Genomic DNA, 22,552 nt, shown 5'->3' with positions numbered 1-22,552 from the left:
CATCATGTTACAATCCCACCAGCAATTCCAGTTTCTCCACATTCTGGCCAATACTTGTTATCACCTGTTTTTGTTTTTGAATTCTCTCATTTACATTTATTTTCTCAGATATTAACTCATACACCTGGGTTAGGTTTTTATTTTAAATTTTTTTTAACCTTTATTGTTGAGGGTATTACAATATCCCCCATTTTTCCCCCATTGCCCCCTCCTCCCAGTTCGCATTCTACCCCAGGCCTTCACCACACTATTGTTTGTGTCCATGGGTTATGCATATATGCATATAAGTTCTTTGTTTAATCTCTGCCCGCTCCCCCTCTTTCCCTCCCTCTGAGATCTGTCAGTCTGTGCCATGCTTCCATGTCTCTGGACCTATTTTGTTCGTCAGTTTATTTTGTTCATTAGATTTCACATATAAGTGAGATCATGTGATATTTGTCTTTCTCAGACTGGCTCATTTCGCTTTGTATAATACTCTCTAGGTCCTTCCATGCTGTCTCAAAGGGTAAGATTCCCTTCTTTTTTATAGCTGCATAATATTCCACTGTGTAAGTGTCCCACATCTTTTGTATCCACTCATCTACTGATGGGCACTTGGGTTGTTTCCAGATCTTAGCTATTGTAAATTGTGCTGCTATGAATATAGGGGTGCATATATTCTTTCTGATTGGTGTTTCAGGATTCTTAGGATATATTGCTAGAAGTGGGATCACTGGGTCAAATGGATTATAGCCATTTTAGTGGGTTGAAGTGGTAGCTCATTGTGGCTTTGATTTGCATTTCTCTAGTGAGTAATCATATTGAGCATCTTTTCATGTGCTTATTGGCCACTCATATATCTTTCTTTTCAATCCTTTGCTCATTTAAAAATTTGGATTCTTTGTCTTACTGAGTTGTATGAGCTCTTTATCTATTATAGACACAAGTAATTTATTAGACATGCTTTGCAGATATTTTCTTTCATTCTGTGGGTTGTCCTTACATTTTCTTGATGGTGTTACTGGACATCCAAAAGTTTTTGATTTGGGTGGAGTCTAATTTATCAATTTTTTTTACTTTTTGGTTGTGCTTTTGGTGACATTGCCATCTCTATTTTTTTAAAAGTAAAATTTTTACATAAAGAACAATACAAAAAAGTGCTCAAATCATAAGTGTACAATTCATTGCATTTTCATAACATGAAAATACCTATGAAGCCAGAATTCAGATTAATAAACAGAAAACCAATCTCCCAGAAGCTTTTTCCATTCCTCCTCCAAGGTTAACCATGATCTTGACCTTTAATATCCTAGATAAGTTTTGCCTGTTTTGGAATCTTTACATGTATTGAATTATACAATATGTGCTATTTTGTCCAGCTCTTTTTTATTCAGCATTATGTTTACAGACTCATCTATCATCTACATCTTGGTGTGTACTTTTCATTGATTCTTTTTCATGTATAGCATTTCACCATGTGAATTTTCCACAGTATATATTTTCTACTGTTGTTAGACATTTGGATTGCATTCAGATCTGGTCTGTTAGAACAGAGCTTCTGTGAATGTTCTAGCCTTTTGGTGAACATACAGTATCCTCAGGAGTATAGCCTGGGTTATAGGATAGGCATAGTTCAGCTCTAGTGGATACTGCCAAGTAATTAATCCAAGTGGTTGCACTAATCCATGCTGTTACCAGTTTTTAAATCTTTTTAAAGAACTAGGAAACAATTGTCCAGAAATCTTCCTCACTCCTACCCTTCAGGAAAATTCCCCTCGTGTATCATTGGCTAGAATTTATGTACATGCAGATTCCTGAGATAGCCGTTTCAAGAGAAATGACAAACCTGTAAGTGTCTTAGCTTAGTCATGATTCACCCTGTGGGACTGAGGAGGGGGTCTGACTGTCTCATAAGCTCTTGGTCTTCTGATATATAAATGCAGTTGGGGTTCTGTTCCCATGGAGGAAAGGGGAGGGGAATGTGTGGTGAGTGGAAGTCAACTGTGTCTGCTGAAAAAGGAACTTTCAGTTACACCAATTAGATGCCTATCTGAAAAAGCGACTTCCTGCTCCACTAGATATCTCTTCTGCAATTATATTGAAAATCTACCGGATCTTTTTGTTTCAGGACAGCTTAATATAGTAAGTGCTCAATAAATATTTCCTAATAATGATTACGCTTTCTCATTTTAAAATGCACTTTTGTAACATTGTATTTTTATTGGGCCTCCCGTTACAGGCTAAATATCCACCTTCGTACAGCGTAATTAGTCCTCACTTTAAACTCTATTACAATGCCTATTGAAAATGTGCTATGAAGCATTCACTTATAAGGTGTTGTCTTTTTCCCACAGAAACATGTTTTTATTAAACTTTCATTCCTGTAAAGGCTTAACGGCAAATTAATTAAAATACCTAAAATACTATGTATTATATAAAAGCAAAGATGATAAAATAACCGTATATCTCTTCAGTAATTTTAGATAGCAAAGTTATCTTCTGAGTTATGTTATCTTAGAGCAAGAAAGGCCTTGGCTTTTCTAAGGGGCCTATCTCAGTGAGTATATATACACATAAAAATCATCATGTTTTAGAATGCTTTCCCCCTGTGTCATTATGAGCTGTACAAAATTGAAGTGCATTGTCATACAAACGTAGATTCAGTTTCCTATCTGAATTGTACTTTTTCTGGTTCACACCCATTGATGCCTTTCCTGTTTTTAGTTGACCTTTTATTTTACACAAGCTGATTTGGTACAAGTTCCACCTCAGTCAACAAAAGTGATCCTTTACCTTGTTAGGGTATTGAAAAAAACTTGGAATCTGTGCTTTAGGTCAATAGTAGGTTAAAATCCAGTTTTCTAAAATGTCTTTTAAAATTCTTCTTTTCATATTTGGTTCCCTATAGCACTACTGTGTTAGCAGGAAAGTCTAACACAAATCTCAGGGAAGCATGGTCCTCTTTAGCACTAGAAGTGATGTGGTTCATGGTGAGTTTGCTAAAGAATCGTTCTTTGTGCCACTCTCTTGAGCAACAAGTGAGTTACATTAGTTTGTTGTCATTTTATTATATAAATTTAAATAAATAAGGATGTACTTTGTGGGAAAAGCATAGCTGTAGACTTTTTTTATTTTCACCCAAGGCCATGTTTATTGATTTTATAGAGAGAGGAAGGGGGGGAGAGAGAGAGAGAGAAACATTGACCTGAGAGCAACATCGGTCAGTTGCCTCCCATAAGGGGTCCTGGTTGGGAATAGAACCCGCAACCTTTTGGTGTACAAGACGATGCTCCAGCCAACTGAGCCACTCGGCCAGGGCACAGGTGTAGATTTTTACAGAGTTTTTTGTTCGTAAGATTAGGACAGTCCTCCTGTAGTCATCTAATTGTAGACATGGGAAGATTCCTCCATTCCATGGGGAATGATTTTGGTGGAATTTGGTGACATCTGTTTCCATGTATACATTTATTTGTTTATCCTGCCAAAATTCATTCTTCTCACAATATTTTGAAGATACAGTATTTATATTGTTGGAAGATTTTATGCCCTTTGCATTGTCTCATGGCCGTGGAAGTAATGCAAGATTCATTTTACTGCAATCCTCAGGGACTTGTGAGGATGGAGCTAACACTTACGAAGACCATCTGTGTGCCAGGCACATGCCATATCTTATTTAATCATTAAAATATCCCTTAGAGGTACATGTTATGTCTATTTTTCAGCTGGATAATCAGGTCAAGAGGTGTTCAATAAGTTGCCCAAGGTGAGACTGGGACCAGCTACCATTCTCTCTCCCTACAACATATACCTTTTCATATTTCTAATAGAATCATTCTGATTTTTATTCTAGATAATTGCAAAAAAAGAAAAAAAAAGAAAGCCTATGAGTATTTTGTGCTACCAATACAGAGGTAATGTTTGCAAAGAACAGTGCCTGGTGGAGAATGTAACGTCGGAGCTCATTAAATAAATACAAATCCTCAAACATCTCTCATTTATGTTGCACACTCACCCTTTTTACTCACCTTTTCTTCTGTTGAACTGTCAATTTTACATTTTTATTTATTCACACCCTGGATTCCTTTATAAAAAGATTTGAAGTCTTTGTATTTACAATGTTGAAAGCAGTGAACATGACCTTGGATATTATCAGGACTCAACAAATGTTTTGGTGGATGCTGACATGATCTCAGAACTCATTTGTCAGCTGCCCTTCTTATTGGGGAGCGAAGGGAGGAGAGTAAGGGCTTTATTCCCTGATTCACTGTACAAAGCCGACAGATGCAATCTGTGTGTGACTTACCTTCCATGACACCAGGACACTTTGACAATCTCCTTACCTTCTTTATTTTATGCAATAACAAATGAAATACAGAGAATTTAAGTTCCAGCAATTAAGGTGCAGCCATAACCCACAATTCAGATTTTTTTTTTAAAATAAGAGAGAAGGTATTCCTTGGAAAACCAAATATCAAAGAATCAATTTTAACTGCTTCTGATCTTACATTAAACAAAGTGTTTCAAAATGATGCATTTTTTTCTTTCATTCCTACGACTGTTCCAACAACCCTTTTCCAACCTTTCGAAGTCATTTCCTTTATGAAGGAAGCTTCACTCTTTGGGAGAAGAGCTCTAACAGCATTACTATGCCCTGTTGCTAAGAGGGCAGCAATATCAAAGTAAACAGAAGGAAATTAGCATTCAAAGAGGAAGTCATTTTGCTTTGGAAAAAATCTTCCTAAATTACATAGAACTAGTGCCTTTTAAAACGAGGATTCCGAACCCTAAGAAACACTGTAAATACCGTTTGATATTAATATATTTATGGATGAAGATGCTCTGAAATGCTCCAACACATCCTCCCATTTCTCTTCTACCTATATAAGAAGGTACATAATTAAGTTCAGGCAAACCTAACAAGGAGGTGACAGAGATAGGCTTTCACATAATTTATTTCCCATCCCATGCTTTACAGCGCTGTCACTATTATATCTGTCTGCACCTTGGATGTCCTTCTCTGACTAATAGCTGCATAATATATTGACAGTGACATCTTAAAGTGCGGGAGCACCTGAAAATAATAAACACTAAATCTCCATTTATCTGCAGATGAATGGCTGCTTCATGTAATTAAGAGTGGGTCTGGAGAGAGGGCGCTTTCTCTGCTGTGTTTCAGTTATTTAGTGCTCCCATTTTGTAACTCAAACATTTCACCGGTTTTCTTTTAAAAAAAAAAATGTCAGTGCTTAATACCTTCTTTCTTTCAGCTCCTAGTATCATGAGCCTAGTTGAGACGTTAACTTTTTCCCTCCTTTTTCTAATTTTATAGCTCTTTCCGAGTGCTCTGAGAATGGATATTTTAGGAATGATAGAGCACGGGTGAGTTGAGATACTTGGCTTCTTAAAATCTAGCTGGATTTTTTACAACTCCGCAGTGAGTTTCTTCGTAACTGAGGACCACAATTCAGGACACAGAACGTGGGCTGTGCTCTTGATGAGCCTGTTCCTCTGCGAATCCATCCTGCACAGTGGCCCAGCTCAGAGGAATGTTCTTGATGACTGTAGTTTGGCAGAAAAATGTTTTTCAGGGCCACTTACATCTGCGTGCATAAGCGCATTGAGTATTTCTGACCTAAAATTTATAGCAGTCTGTGAATTTTCCAGGTTTTACATTTTCCCATTAAAGGATTAAAAAGGAAAGGTGCATTTCCCTTCAACTCAAGCACACCGATTCTGCTCATTAAAAAGAAATCTCCTAGCACTCACTGCCGCCCCCTTTTGATGCCTGTTTTCCGGTACTGCCCACCTGGCCCCACTCATTTCATCCAGAGGCCTTTACAGTTCTGCCTTTTGTTGTATCGCAGGTGTCTTCTCAGTCATCTAAAGACATAGACCCCAGATCTCCTTTTGTCTTCATTTTCTTTTGTTTCTTTGTAACTACGGTAGCCTTGACACCGTGGACCGCCCTTTCCCCTAGAAAGCCTTTCTCTTTAACAGGACTTGGGAATTTCCTGGGTTTCCTCCTGCGTGGTGGATACTCACCTTTTCCTACCGTCACCATGGCCCAAAGCTTAAGCCCTTGCCCCTCTGTCAGTCTCCTTCGTGACCTGCTCCACGGGCGACCTGCCCCTGGAAGGCTGCCTGTAGATACCTGGGAACACCTGCATCTGTGCCATCAGCCGCTTCTCCCCGAGGCATTTCTGGTCCTGCATCTCCTGCTTGTGGGAGACCAGTTGGACTGTTCTGATGTAACTTTCAACTCTTCTAAAACTGAGCTCATCTGACTTTTGATAAATGATTTAGGGTGGAAACCTTGGTTACCCCTTTTCCTTCATTTCAATTGGTGCAGGTTGTATTTCTGTCCCCTCCTGTCATCTCCATCTCCAATCTATCTGTCTCTCAAATGCTTGCCAAGGTCTAGGAGGAGAGGTAGAATCTGGAGAAGCGGGGAACGGCATTTCAAGTGAGTGGAACGTAAACCAAATGGGGGGCAGCCGTTGGGAGGGGTCAGGAGATACACTTGATTTGAGTATTTTAGGGATAGTTAGGGTGGGGTTGGAGAAATTTAAACCTGATAGGGGTAAAATAAGGAAATGAGACATTTTTGAGCAGAGAAAATGTGGTGAAAACTGCATTAGAGATTAGTTGGGCTTTGTAATGTAAACAATTAGTGGCCAAGAAAGGCCTTGGTGAGTTGGAGATAAGAGGGAAGGGCTCAAGGTCTCAAGCCTGGGAGGTTGGGGGCTCCATCAAGAGAATGAGAGGATGCGTGTTTTTTTTCTTAAGGAAATTGATGTCAGTTCTAGAAATATTCAGCTTCAGGAGGCATGAAGCCATTAGAAAGGAAATGTCCATTAAGCATTTATTTGAGGATAGACTTCATAGAACTTGTGTGAGTGCACAGGGCTGGGGAGAGAAATTTGTGAGTCATAATTGCCTTTGCAGTTTTTACTGCTTTTTCCATTTCTCATGATTCATTCTTTTGTACTTGAATGTTGTCGTGTTATTTATGTTAATAATAAACCTCATTTATCTTGAAGATAGCTTTCTGTTAGGCTGCCATGAAATCTTCAAACTTATTTTTCTCAGTGACAAATAAATGATTATAAGGCTACGGCTTGTCACAGTTTCATAACTTTGGACAAATTTATTGCTGTGAGTTAAGTACATTAAGATTAACGTTTCACAGGTACTAATGGCCTAGCAGAATAATCGATCGCAGGCAGCTTGAATTTGTGAGCCCTGTGGGAAATGCTCAGGCAAAGATTTTCTCTAAAAACATAAAAGGATGTTTAAGGTTGTTATCCGTGGTCAGATTTTTTAATAGGAAGGCGTGGTGGTCATAATGCTGGTAGAGTAGTCTTGTATCTCTGCCATTTATTTCTTTGTAATACATACATTGTTAGTACACACAAGGCCACATCCATCTGTATGCGAGGCCTCTGTGGTTGGGGAATAATGGGGTTTGGGGGAGAACAGAAGAAGTGAGGAGACACTTGGCTTTAATTGTTAGAGGAAACCACCTTCCTCTGCGCTGAGATACGTAAGTTGGGAGGAAGCCAAACCTTTTGTCTTTTGAGGGAGACTCAGTGCCCATGGTTTCAGCTGAGGACCAATTCTTATATTCTTTTTTACAACCACTGTTGTGGGAACCATAGTTGGAATTTGGGTTCAAACTGCAAGAAGCAGCACTTGTGCCACCTGCTGCATTGTGTGTTTACACGGTCCCAGGTCACAGTGAGCCTGAGTCCTGCCTGGGGTTGTCTTTAGTCCAATGGATGCTAAAGGAGCCAAGTGACTGAGCAGAGGGGGACTGTTTGAGTCTAGGTGGCAGATGTAGTAGTAACACAATTTGACCCTTAATACTCCTTAGAAATGGCAAGGGGCCTTTATGTACTTGGTCCTCACTACAAATTGGTAAGCTGCTGTCCATTCTCACAATTTATCACCCTGCTTCTGTGCCTTTGCTGGCTGCATATAACTAATGCTAATGACAGCAGAATGTGATAAGAATATAGGAATAGAGAGCGTGCTATGTAATGTCAGAGAAAGGTGTGACGAAGCCCAGCTTTTAAGATGCAGCGCTGCTTATGTTAGACTGATGCTCAAAGCAGTCAGTGCCTTGTGAAGTTCACAGAGCTAAGGAGGCGTGGAACTGAAACAAGAATCTGAAGCTTGCGATTCCCAGCCCAGAGGTCTCTGAGAAGAGCAAGCTGCCTCTGAGAATCGATCAGTGGAGCTGCAGAGTGTGCTGGGCTCCTGCCTTCGCACTCTGCTCACTGTTGCAGACCAGGCACACCCCCGAGCCCAGCTCATCCGTGGGCTTTGAAGTTCATCTTCCAACTCCCTTGGCCTGATAATAACTGTCTGCTTGGACCTCTACTAAGCCCCCCTTAGATGCCGTGGGCCACTTCTTCATTTTCTACACCACATTCTTAGTATCATATGCCTTTCCATTCAAAACCATTTGTTTATAAAAGAAATTTGGAGTGCATATCCTTAATATGTCTATATTTATTAATAAATTACATTCATGTACTAGTATGTATTTTCTATTTTATCTCTCTTTATATATCTACCTACGTACCTACCTACCTACCTATCAAGTCTATTTTGTGAAGGATTTGAAAATTGAAATAAAAAAGGCATTGGATAAAAATAAATATCAGCAGGAGTTCTAAAATGTCTCTTCTGATCATCAGTGGGTTGTTGTGTCCCCCATTTCCTTTCCCCAAAGGAACCCTGTTTACTGTTAGGAGAATGAATTCCAGATATTGTCATTTTAATTGCTACAGTCCTGTCTTTATTTCTGTTGCTACTCGTCTTGTTCAGATTTAAACCTCCACTCATCTTTATAGTTTTAAAAATTTGTTTGCACAACCTGTATTAGTCAGGGTTCTCCAGAGAAACAGATATGTATCTAAACAGGTCTATGTCTATGTCTATGTCTATGTCTATGTCTATGTCTATGTCTATGTCTATGTCTATGTCTATGTCTATGTCTATGTCTATGTCTATGTCTATGTCTATGTCTATGTCTATGTCGTCTATGTCTATGTCTATGTCTATGTCTGTCTATGTCTATGTCTATGTCTATGTCTATGTCGTCTATGTCTATGTCTATGTCTATGTCTGTCTATGTCTGTCTATGTCTGTCTATGTCTATCTGTCATCTATCTATCATCTATCTATCTGTCTATCTATCTGTCTATCTATCATCTATCTATCTATCTATCTATCTATCTATCTATCTATCTATCTATCTATCATCTATCTATCATCTATCATCTATCTATCATCTATCTATCTATCTATCTATCTATCTATCTATCTATCTATCTATCTATCTATCTATCTATCTATCTATCTATCATCTATCTATCTATCTATCCTGTCTGTCTGTCTGTCTGTCTGTCTGTCTGTCATCTATCTATCATCTATCTATCATCTATCTATCATCTATCTATCAATCAATCATTGAGAGACGACGAATTAAGATTTATTTTAAGGAACTGGCTGATGTAATTATGGAAACTGGCAAGTCCAAAATCTTCAGGGCAGGCCAAAGACTGGAAACAAACTCAGGTGGAATTTTTATGTTATTATGTGGAGGTAGATTTGCTTCTCCTTTGGGGAACCTCAACCACGTTATGGAGGGTAATCTGCTTTACTCAAAGTCTACTGATTTAAAGGTTGTATCTAAAAAAAAATACCTTCATAGCAACATCTAGATCGGTGTTTGACCAGACAACTGGGCACCATAGCCTCGCCGCATTGCACATAAAATTAACCACACCCCTATCATGATTGTTCTGTTGGAACTTTTGAGGTAGCCGCCTCACTTATCCCCACGCCTACTTCCAGTTTTCCCTAAGAGGACCTTTGAAGGAAAGACTTTGGCATGGGGGAGTTTGTTTGAGTCTAAGCAGCATAAGTAATAATCTTCACTGCAATATTGTGATTCCCAAAACACAGTTATATAAAATTTAAAGCTCTTTGCAGCCTGAACCCCTCCTACTTTCCAGCCTCATCTTTCCTGTCACTGCCAGACTTATGTACCCTGTAGTTATCCACAAGCTACTCTTAGTTCTTCAAATGCACTGATAATTTTCCTGTATCTATATGTGGCTTTGCTTTATGGAACAGAGCAGCACTTATATAAGGCAAAATACAAGATGATAGGAATAAAGAAGGGACTGTGGGAAAACAGAAATTGATGTGAAAAATTCAAGATTTTGAGATCTGAAAAAACTTCATTAAGGTGAGGGAAGGGGGAAGTAGATGGTGTTATAGGCAGAATTATTCCCCGCCTTCATATGTTGAAGTCTTAACTCCTAATACATCAGAATGTGACCATATTTGAAGACAGGATCTTTGCAGAGGTAATTAGGCTAAAAAGAGGTTGTTAGGGCAGGCCTTAATCCCTAATCCAGTATGACTAGTGTCCTTTTAAAAAGAGGAGATTTGGACACAAACATGCCCAGAGAAAAGATGATATGAGGACACAGGGAAAAGCAGCCATTTACAAGCCAAGGGGAGAGGCCTCAGAAGAAACCAAACCTGCTGAAGTGTTGATCAGAACTGTGAGAAAATAAATGTTTGTTTGCAGCACCCAGTCTGTGGCACTTTTTCATGGTAGCCCTAGCAGACTAATAAAGGTGGAGTGAGGAAGGGCTCCGGGAGCACAGAGTGAGCTAAAGCTGAGAGGTAATAAACTAGTAGAGTGTTATGTTTGTGGATTATGCATCTGAGTTACTACTACATACAATTAAATACATACTAGGTTACAACTGATTTCCAGAATGTGTTGGAAATTTGCTCAGTACTTGAATGAACCATCCGTACTATCAACATGACTGAGAACTGTTGATATTGACCTTGGTCACTTGGCTCAGGTAGTGTTTGTCAGATTGCTCCACTGAAAAGTTACTCTTCTGTACTACACTCTTAAAAGTTAAAAAAAAAAATCCTCACCTGAGGATATGTTTTCATTGATTTTTAGAGAGATGAAGGGAGAGAGAGAGAAAAAAAATTGGCTGTGAGAGAAACATCAATCACTTACCTCCCCTACGAGCCCTGACTGGGGATCAAACCTGCAACGTAGGTATGTGCCCTGATCGGGAATCGAAACAGCAATCTTTTGGTGTATGGGAAAATGCTCCAACCAACTGAGCTACCCAGCCAGGGCTGTACTACACTCTTGGAAATGAAGTCACCGTGTGCAGCATGCATTTAAGGGTGGGTACTCTTAATTAAACACAAAACACAAAAAAATGTGAAGCAGATTTTTATCAACTGGTGTGAATGATGATGTTGCTGGATTATGAGGGGTAGCAAAAAAGAAAAAAGAGACTATGCTTTTTTGGTTTATTTGTTTTGTATCAGAAAATATACCCCATAATGTGGCTATGAGAAGTAAGAAAAATGTTGATTTGAACTTTGTAATTTGTCGAATAAAATTATATTTCAACCTTGGGCCTTCTTTGTTGATTTAATTAAGGCAATCAGTTCTTATCTGCACCACTGTACGCTTATCTGTACCACTGGGACTGCTATGCTATTATTGCAGTCAGAAAAGGAAAGATTAAAATTGGTTGGTCTTTCATTATTAACTGAAAGGTTATAAAACATTGTTTTCTTAAAGGCAGTTCCTCGACAGTTACATTTATTGGGTAGTCATAGTCTATGTGGATTTTTCATAGTCTTTTCCTAGACTAGCATTTCTATTACATATGGGCATAAGGCTTCATTACCTCCCTCTAGTGGTCAGCTTTATAATTTCAGATTCTTGGATAAATTTAGCAGAAAAATAAAATTTGTGGCAATCCTCATGGTAACTTCCCGTAATATTTTAATATGGATGCTAAAATGACATGGTGATTGAATCTTGGCTATGCCTTTTTGGATTAGAGCTAACTTTTAAATGAGGTAGTGTTTTAAGGTGGTAATTATAACTTGATTAAAAGCTACGGTGATGAAGACAGTAGTCTAGGCAGAGGCTTACTTAGCTAGTTATACTAAGAACCTTAGTAGCCATTTAATTTTAGCCAGGGAATTGAATTTGGCTTCTCGCAAGTGTTTTATCAGGGCTGTAGGAACAAGTGCATATTCTAGATAAACTCGAAAGCTACAAAGCTTTATGAGACCAGGAGTGAGGGAGTCCTCTAGAGCATTGTTTGTCATTCCTCCACAGATAAAACTTTATCTCCAGTGCCAGAAATGGCCTTCTTTTTGAGCTCCCTATCAGTGTTTTTTATTTTACCATGACTTTAAAAAGATGCAGCTTTTTTTTTTTTTTTTTAAATAGGATCCTATCTCTGGATATGCTTAGAAGGTTGAAATAATTTACCAGAATTTGAAACAGGTTTTTGTCTTGTTCTTAATAGAAATACCTTAGGTACTAGTCAGTTGAATGAGTTCTAGTGTTTGTGCCCCGACCCAGAGTTTTTGTTCCATTGAGATCCGGAGGGTGTGACATTTAAGGAAAAGTAACTAAATCAATGTGAAACTTGCCAGTCTCCTTAGATGTGGTCCTGATTAGTACTAAAGCACAACTCGAGAGGCAGCAATCCACTAAGCATTGCTTCTGTTCAGAAATAAGAAGGAAGAAATTCCTACGGAGAACCCGTATTAAAGCGGTGGTCCATTTGTGTCTATTTGTGATGCTCTTGTTGCTTATGATCCCGTATGCACAGAGTTAAGGAAAGCCGATATATCTATGTTTCTCTGTTTGGAAGTACCTTAAGTAACAAGGCCACCTGTCTCTCGTTGCTCACCCAGCTGCATCTGATCCACTGGAACTCCACCCTGTTTGGCAGTATTGATGAGGCTGTGGGGAAGCCACATGGAATCGCCATCATTGCTTTGTTTGTTCAGGTAAATGGTCTCCGATGATTGTTGTATTGTTCAAATGCTTGTTTCTGGTTCATTTTGCAGAATATATATATTTATGAAATCACCACCATGATAAGTCTCTAGTAACCATCTGTCACCATAAAAATTTTTACAATATTATTGACTTTGTCCCCATGCTGTACAGTACACTCCTATTACTTATTTATTTTATAACTGGAAGAGTGTACCTCTTAATCCCCTTCACCTATTTGCCCATACCTCCTACCCCATTCCCTCTGACAACCACCAGTTTGTTCTCTGTATCTGAGTCGGTTTCTGCTTTATTTATTTGTTTTAGCTTCCACATATAAGTGAAATCATGCAGTATTTGTCTTTCTGCCTGACATATTTTATTCAACATAATACCCTCTAGGTCTATCCATACTGTTGCCAATGGCAAGATTTCATTCATATGGCTGAGTAATATTCCTGCGTGTGTGTGTGTGTGTACGTGTTTAATATATATTACATCTTCTTTACCCACTCATCTTTTGTAATAGCCACCTAGTTTGCTTCCATATCTTGGCTATTGTAAACAGTGCTGCAATAAAATTAAGGGTGCGTATCTTTTCCAATTAGTGTTTTTATTTTTTGGATATATACCCAGAAGAGGAATTGTTAGATCATATGGTAGTTCTATTTCTAATTTTTTGAGGAACTTCCATACTGTTTTCTGTAGTGGCTGCACTAATTTACAATCCCACCAACAGTGCACAAGGGTTCTCTTTTGTCCATATTCTCGCCAACACTAGTTATTTGTTGTCTTTTCGATAATAGCCATTCTGCCCGGTGAGGTGATACCACATTATGGTGTTAATTTTTATTTCCTTGATGATTAGTGATGTTAAGCATCTTTTCACTAAACTGTTCCTTTAGTCTATGTGTCTCTTTTGGTGAGACATTATGTAACTTACTAAGTAATCATCCCTGTGAATCTCACACCCACCTGACACCACACATAGTTAATAGAATATTATTGACTATATTCCCTATGCTGTACTTTACATCCACATAACTGTTCTGTAACACCAATTTGTACTTTTTAACCCCTTCACCTTTTTTACCCATCCTCCCCAACCACCCTCCCCATTCCCATCTGGCAACTATCAAAATATTCTCTGTTTACGAGTCTGTTTCTGTTCTGCTTGTTCATTTATTTGTTTAGATTTAATTGTTGATAGATATGTATTCATTGCCATTTTATTGTTCAAATGTTTGATCTTCCTTTTTCTTTTTCTTTTTAAAGAAGACCCTTTAACATATAATACTGGTTTGGTGATGATGAACTCCTTTAGTTTTTTTTTTGTCTGGGAAACTCTTTATCTGCCCTTAGATTCTAAATGATAGCTTTGCTGAGTAGAGTAATCTTGGTTGTAGTTCCATGTTTTTTATCACTTTGAATATTTCTTGCCTGTCCCTCTGGCCTGCAAAGTTTCTGTTGAGAAATCAGCTGACAGTCTTATGGGAGCTCCCGTGTAGGTAACTAACTGATTTTCTTTTGCTGCTTTTAAGATTTTCTCTTCTTTAACCTTTAGCATTTTAATTATGATGTGTCTTGCAGTGGGCCTCTTTGGGTTCATCTTCTTTGGGACTCTCCATGCTTGATGTGGTCCCAGAGTTCCCTTAAACTATGCCCATTTTAAAAAATTCTTTTCTCCCTTTTGCTGTTGAGCTTAGGTGATTTCCACTATATCAGATCACTGATCCGTTCTTCTGTATCATCTAATCGGCTGTTGATTCCCTCTAGTGTAGTTTTCATTTCAGTTATTGTATTCTTCAATTCTGGATGGTGCTTTCTTAATTTTCTGTCTCTTTGTTGAAGTCCTCAGTGCATTCATCTGTTCTCCTCCTTAGTTCAGTAAGCCTCTCTATGATTATTACTTTGAATTTTTTAACAGGTAGATTGCTTAACTCTATTTTGTTTAGTTCTTTTTTCTGATGTATTTTTTTGATATTTTGTTTGGAACATGGTTATTTGTCTCCTCATTATACCCAATTCTCTATGTTTCTATGCATTAGGTAGATCAGCTATGTTTCCTGGGCTTAAAGATGTGACCTTGTGTAGGAGATGCCCTCTGGGCCCCACAGTGCAATTCCCACTCTGGGCACCAAAGCCAGATGCTCCAGAGGTGTGCCCTGTGTGGGCTTCATGCACCATTCTCTTGTGGTGGGGCTGTAACTGCTGAGGGCACACTGGTGGGTGGGGGTATCTGGCTGAGGCACAGGCATGGGCAGGACTCTCAGACGGGTATGTGCCCTGGCAGTGGCAGGCTAGCAGGAAGATTCTAAAATGCTACCTACCAGTGCTAGGGTCTGCACAAGAGAACAAGATCACAAAAGTGACTTCCACCAGTGTCTCAGTCCCCAGAGAAAGTCCCAGCTGCCCCCTACCTCTCCAGCATGCACTTCAAGATTAGCAAGTTGAACTCCTTAACCTACAGCCCATGTACTTTTCTATCTGTTGTTTTTGCACTGATTTCTAGGTCAAGCAAGTCTGTGTGTGAGCCCTTAAGGGCAGGTTTTTCTTTTCCGTTGTTTTCCTGGATGCATTCTCCTTTGATTTTGAAAGCCAGGTATTCTGGGGGCTCGTCTCACCTGTGCAAGATCATGTGCCTGATGTGGAACTTGAATCCCTGGGCTCCTCAGTGAAAAGTTCTGTACCTTTGAGATCCCTCCAGACTATGAAATACCTCTGCTGGGGTGTGGTTTTTCCCTGAGTGGGACCACATTTCTGCCTCTCCTACCCTTCTTGGTGCTGTCCCTTGTTGTGGAGGCTTTGTTCATTCATTTTCCAGGTCCCCTTCAAAGGGAATTATTCCCTATGCACCTGTAGATATTTTGTGTTTGTGGGAGGAGGTGAGCTCAGGATTTTTCTATACTGCCATCTTGCACTGGAACCCAGAGTATTTGTTGGTCTCCCTAAATTTTATGACCTAGTAGTGACATTAAACACATATACAGAGAACAGTGACAATTTAAAAGTAGAAAACTCGATCTTTGTGGGTCATGAGAGAGCAGCCACATTCATCGGTAGAAACTGGTTCATTTATTTGTTAGATATTTTCTTCAGAGTGCCATTCAGGGACCTTGGAGAAATGATTTAGAAAATGTCTTCTGAAAGCAGAGTTCATTTTATTAATGAAAAAGAATTTGAAAATATTTTTGGACTCTGGCTTACTGCAAAACCTGAGAAAAATCAATAATATAATCATGTAGTAGGTTCCTTTTGTTCTTTGTTATTAATAATTTTCATTCCAAGATGCTTTGAAGTGACTTATAGAAAACATGGATAAAATAAGACTGGCAAGGACCTTGGTAGATATAGTCAATATAAAGTTTGGATTTGACCTCTGTGGTGGACAAAGGATATTACATAAATTTAGTGAAATGTACAAAAGGGGACCATATGCTTTCAAAGGTAAAAATTTAATTGAAGGTGAATGATGGCCAGAGGGAAGGGGGGGGGGTAGCTGGGTCTGGATGGAGGTGGGCAAAGGGAGGGATGGGGACATCTGTAATAGTCAATAATAAAAATAAAGTTATAAAAACAACCCCCCCAATTAATCTAATTCCTGAGGTGAATCTGTTTAACTTTGTTGTCTTATATGCTTGATGTGAAAAAGATTTAGAGGTGAAAGAAACCCTGGAAATTTTAGGCTTCTACTTCCCTTGTTTTACAGAAGAGAAACCAACTGCTAGAGAGGTCAGGCCATTGTTTATAGTCACACAGTGATTTAATGTTACCACTCAGGAGGGACCAGAAACCATTCTTCCACTCTGTGTGGTTCCAGAAATAGGAGGCAATGTCTCATTCTTTTAAAAAAATAATAAAAATAGGAATGCCAACAACCAAATAGTCACATATACAAGGAAAGGGACAATTAGAGCATTGGATGGAAAGCCAAGACTTGTGAAACTAGCATGAGTATTTCCAGGACCAAGCTCAATATTGGAGGCAAGGGGAAGCTGGAGAGCATGCACACTTGTTCTAACTTTCCATAAGTTTGCTATGAGGGAAAATACGGGTTATCTATGTGAAAATGCCTTTCAGGAGAAAGTAAAATGACACCAACCATGAGAGCAAAATTTCAGGAAGGAAAAGAGGGCTGATCAGGATGGTCAACCGAAGCAGAGAGGAGAGGGACTGGAGTTCATCCCAGGGTGAGGGATGAACTTAGGTGAGGAAGTGGGAGGAGAGAGCCTCAAGGCAGTGAGTATAGACGTCCCTTTCAAGAAGTTCAATAAAAGCAGGACAAAAGAGGCAATAACGTGGGGATGTATAATGAAGACCTCTTTGTTTCATTTTGAGAGCTGAGATTTGCCTGTGTTTTTATTCTGAGCAAAAAAAAGCCAGCACAGATGTAGGGTTAAAAAATACCAGCAAGAAAGGGGATAACAGAGCATAGGAAAATCCTGGAGGAGGCAGGAGGGCATGGAATGGAGACCATATGACATGTGTGTGGAATAACCTTGGATAGGAGGGGGCCCACCCTTCCTTCAAAATAGAGAGCCAGGAGGAAAAGGGGGGTAGAAAGGGGATGAATTTGTAGGTGGAAAAGGCAGGAAATTAGGGAAGTTCATGCCTGATGACCTTTATTATTTCTGAGAAGAGAATGCAAAATTATTTATAGAGCAAAGGAAATGTGGGTTTGGGGTTGGGTTTTGAAATAGCCCAGAAGAAGAATGATAATAGACTGGACAGTTGATGTGGGAGACCCACTTGAGACTGGTTATCCCAGATGGTACAGTACAACGTACTGTGGGTTGTCCTCTATCCAGGCAGAGGAGCAGAGAATTTAGCAAATTGCTCTGCCGATCCGTTGCATGGTAGATGATTCAGGAGAGCAAAAGGATTAGATAAGCTAGAGTGTTTGAAGAGGTGTCATTCAGTGTAGGAAGAAGGGAAGGAGACAAAGCCAAGAGTCTCCTGAAAGTCTTGGCTCCTTGTACTTCTTTAATGTGATGAGAGAGGAGAGAGGTGGACAGGTGAGAAGTTTTCAGAGTGAAAACAAATCCAGGGTGTGTTCTCAGGATTGGTTTGCAGAGGTAGAATGGGACTGAAAGCCATAGACTGAGGGTAGAGACATGCCAGGGAGGGGACAGGTCACTAACATGGATGTTGAAGTCCTCCAGAGTGATGGCAGGGGATGATGACTGCCAGGGAGTGACCAGTGGGTAAGCAAATGGCAAGTAGAACATGATAGCAGCAGTGGCAGATGGTCCACTCAGAGGACAGCCTTATGCATGTAGGTCTGAGTATTGATCTGAAGGCAATAGCAGGGCACTGATCACAGCTTTCAGTCTTACGTGAGGGAGACTGCACAGTGTCGACTCAGCCTGGGGGAGCTGTGATCTTGGGTGAACCTCAGGGGTTCACATAGACCAGGAGGTGTGATAGGAGAGCTTGTCAAAGATTTGGAGTCCTCTGTCCCAGAGGCCATCGTGGAAAATACAGGGCCATGCAGGACTGAAATTCTAGGAAAGGAAGCTGACCAGAGGGCTTGCATTTTGGGTGGTGGTGAAAGATGGCAAAGGTGAGAGGTAAGAAGTTAAGTCGTCTCATGGCTCCTGGTGGACTCTTGGCACCAGGTGTGTTGTCACCTGGGCTACTGTAGGATTTTTGGGGTTAGGGTGTGCAGGGTATGATCTATATACACTTGCTCTTTGTTTTTGCAACCTCTGCAGACAAAAATTTAGCAGAGGAGGAGAGGAAAGAGATGGAACAGTAACTTGAGTTTCCGGCAAGACATAAAGCTTTGCCCACAAAGTAAAGAACCGATATAGATAGAAGGAGCCAGTAATAATTAGTAAGTGCTACTATAGATAAGAACTTATTTGATACTGAAAGGCATTCTGAGTAAGAATAATATGGGTGGTATTAATGGAATTATAATGCACCATGCCCTGTTCTAAGGCCTTTGTTTGATTTAGTCTTATTTTCAACTCTATCACTTTTAAAATTTTTATTTTATTTTTAATCTTCACCCGAGGATATTTTTCCATTGCTTTTCAGAGAGAGTGGAAGGGGGAGAGAGAGAGAAATATTGATGAGAGAGAGACACATTGATTGGTTGCCTCCCCCACGCACCGCAACTGGGGCCGGAGATCGAGCTGCAGCTGAGGTACGTGTCATTGGCTGGACTCGAACCCAGGACCCTTCAGTTTCTGGACCAATGCTCTAACCACTGAACAAAACTGGCTAGAGCTCAACCCTATTGCTTTTGTCCTTTGCACTGTAGAGATGAGACGGGGGTTAAGTAAACTAGGTAAGGCTGAAGCGTGAGTCAGAGTCAGAACCCAGGCGTCGAACACAAGTGACCTGCCTCCTGAGCCACTGCTTTATGCGGCCTGACAGCATTCAGGGGTGGACTCTTCATAGTTACAGTCCCACAGAGACGCAGGAAATGAAAACGACCCCCAGCCTGAGGCATGGACATCCAAACGCAGCATCATGGTTAAACCAGTAATGCAAAGAAAGGCCCATTTCCGCCTGAAGACCTGATGAGGCTTCTGCTTAAAGGTCCAGGCTTTTGCACTCAGGAACACACTTGCCTCAGGTTTTTTGGGTTTTTTTGTTTGTTTTTTTTTAATTTAGATAACTTATTTTCTGTTTTTAGAGCCTACCTCAGGAATGGCAAACACTTGGAAAATAAAGTATTGATTATTTTGAGCCGATTGGCATATCTTAGATTGTGCAGATTTCTTATCTCTTTTTCTTTCCTCCTTGAGGCCCTTTCCCCTAGCATGTTCCATGATTGGTTCACATAGAGAGAAACAGAGAATATAAGCATGTTGATAGCTACTCTAGCTCCTTACAGGTCATTCCCTGAAAATGCCTGTGCAAGAGAAAAAGCGAATGATAGCAATGATTATCTGAGGTTATAAACCGTCCCTGCCCTTATTGTGCTCCATTATCAGGGACCACTGAAACTTGGTTGAAAAGTGGAAATCAGATTGCACTTAAAATTTTTAAAACTAAAGTCTAGAATACTTAATGTAAGATTTCTTTAAAGTCTCAAATTCTTTGGAGCATTTTATACATGAAAAAGATGTAATGATGTGTTATGTTTCAGAATAGAAAGTCATGAACCTCAAATTATTATTTGAGAATGAAAAGGTGATTATAGAAATTATGTCCAGTTGTAATCAAGAAATGCCCTGATATTGGTGACTTTAGCATATAAAATCACATACCCACTTTTCTGAGTTAATACAATTTTTCAATACTGATAAAATCTTTGTAATAATGATCTAGAAATGCCAGAGGTAAAAATGGAAGGATTTGGGCATGTGATGAGTAATTTTGATTCAGAAATATTCTTGAAAGTTTTATATTGCTGTATTATATGATTTGCCATATTTGTAGCACAGTAGGTGATGCCTTATACACAGCATGATGAATTTAGAATGGATTCTTGGAAGTGTTCAAGAACATATCTAGTATTTGACTGTGCTAGCTCCTGTTACAACTTCAATTACCTTCAGTAAATGCTGACCTGGTTATTAATGAAAAGGTCATTTAATTATTTCCCAAGAAGGAAATCCCAGTGGACTTGATCCTTGCTTCTACAACTAGTTATTTTGAGTAAAAGCAAAGTGTTTAATACTTTTGTGGTTATGGGTTGTGCTTTATATATTTCAGATAGGAAAAGAACATGTAGGCCTAAAGGCTGTGACTGAAATCCTCCAGGATATTCAGTATAAGGTAAGTCATTGTTTTAAAGAAAATAAAAAACCTGGTTGTCTAAGAGGTCCCCCAAGGCCACCCTCAGGCTCGATGAGTCACTAAAGGGACTCAGAGAAAAGCTGTTATTCTCATGGTTGTGGTTTATTGCAGCAGAAGGAAACGGATGAAAAAACAGTGCAATGAAAGGCCTATGGGCATAGTCAGGAGAAGCCAGGCACAGCTTTCAGGTGGAGGGGTGTGGGGACGCACCTGTGTCCCAGCGGTGATGTGGCACCAGCGGTGAGGTGTTGCCAACCAGTGAAGCTTACTTGACCTTGGGGTATAGGATTTTCCTAGAGGTCGGCCACACAGGCATGCAGTACCTATGTGACTGACTTTAGCTACTCAGACCCCAGCTCTCCCACCCTGATCCTCAGCAGAACTAGACATTCACCATAAATCACATTGTTAGGACCAACTTATCTGGTCAGACTGGTACAGCATGGGCCAAGGCCTGTAGCATACAACATTCTTTAAGACAGAATGTTCCAGGGGCTCAGAGATGATCACCCAAGAGACAGCCAAGGGCCAGTTTGTTTGTTTTTAAGTTATTTCTTTAAAAAAATTTTTTTGAATAAATTTCTGTTTTATTTTTAGTTACAGTTGACATATAATATTATATTAACAAGGGCCAGTCTTGAAGACAGGCCATTTTTTTGAAATGCGAGGATTTGAGCAACCCAGGCCTGCTGAGTTAACACTTTCTGAAAGTTGTGTAAATGAAACAAAAAAAATTGTGGCAACCATACTTCACAGTATTTATGTAAAAAGAAAAAAAAGTACACATAAGCCATAAGTTCACATATCCCAGAGAAGGTGATGAAGATTGATTTGACCCTGCAGCGACTCAGCCTAGCTTTGCTGGGAAGCCAGGTTCTGTTGTAAACAGTGCCTTTTATGCTTACATTAAGTCAGTAGAATCTGAGTGGCCTTGGAGGGTAATAGTTTAATCCTGTATAGCTACTGGAGATACAGAACAGATCCAAAGACCCAAAGCCAGCCCTAAAATCCATCTGAAGTGTGGTTGACTCTATGCTAGCACAAGCCCATTGTTGCTTCTTTTTAAAAAAATTATTATTTTCATTATCTTTATTGTTGAAAGTATTACTGATGTCCCCCTTTTCCCCCCCATTGATTCCCCTCTACCCCCCCCCCCAGCCTTCCCCACATTACTTCCCCGGATTATGCATATAAATTCTTTGATTAATCTCTCCCCACCCACCCTCCTCCATCCCTCTGAGATTCGTCAGCCTGCTCCATGCTTCTATGCCTCTGGATGACAAGTATCACATGATCACTCACATGTAGAATGTAATGAACAAAATAAACTGATGAACAAAAATAGATCCAGAGCCATTGCTTCTTGAACCAGGCAAGGACCTCTAGCAGAGACCTTCTGAGGAGGCTTAGAAGAATGAATCCAGGCACCAGAGGAAAGCACAGAATAGTCAAGGAAACTGGTAAAAAGGGTGTGAGGACACATTTTGACTGACATTTGTCCGATAGAAATAGGTGGAGAAATTTTCCTTTATTTCTTCAGCTAATATGACATATAAGCCATTATTAAATCCAGGAGGGTGGTGGGAGGCAAGTAAGCTGGATTCTTTAATGTGTCAAAGAGTCTCTAAAAGTAAGGAAGAGATTTAGAGGTTAAGCATTAACCTACCCAGTTAAGTCTGTGTTCACAGAGTAATCCTGCAAGAGATACCCAACCATCGTGACAAGTCTATCTGCCTCAAAGGCCTGAGCGGATTAAATGGCACTATTTACAATAGTGATCATTAATATGAATTATTGAATAAGGCATACGTATTTTCCTTGAAAATGAAATCCAGCTTTGATAAAAGTTGATCGAAATAGAATGTTTTCATGTGAGTGTCAGATCTCCCTCTCTGGTGGAGGAGATCTGAGAGCTAAATTACCAAGTTCAAGTGGGACAAAATAAGAATTTGG

The 22,552-nt window shown here is 39.7% G+C and overlaps 1 protein-coding gene across 3 annotated transcripts in view; it reads left to right on the top strand.

Moving 5' to 3' along the window:
• Window positions 1-22,552, top strand: part of CA8 (carbonic anhydrase 8 (inactive)) — a 76,663-nt gene that overhangs the window by 27,598 nt on the left and 26,513 nt on the right. For all 3 annotated transcript variants that reach the window (XR_015715787.1, XM_087825393.1, XM_087825392.1), the window contains exons 4-5: window positions 12,760-12,855; window positions 20,516-20,578. Coding sequence is in view for 2 of the 3 variants with exons in the window: in XM_087825393.1 (XP_087681519.1) it covers window positions 12,760-12,855; window positions 20,516-20,578 (159 nt within the window). In the remaining variant the exon portion in view is untranslated. The remainder of the gene's footprint in view (window positions 1-12,759; window positions 12,856-20,515; window positions 20,579-22,552) is intronic.

The sequence above is a fragment of the Miniopterus natalensis genome, chromosome 16 (assembly GCF_054644295.1).
Source record: "Miniopterus natalensis isolate mMinNat1 chromosome 16, mMinNat1.hap1, whole genome shotgun sequence".
NCBI lineage: Eukaryota > Metazoa > Chordata > Mammalia > Chiroptera > Miniopteridae > Miniopterus > Miniopterus natalensis.
The sequence above is the reverse complement of the archived record's forward strand: the minus strand, read 5'-3'. Positions and strand labels throughout refer to the sequence as shown.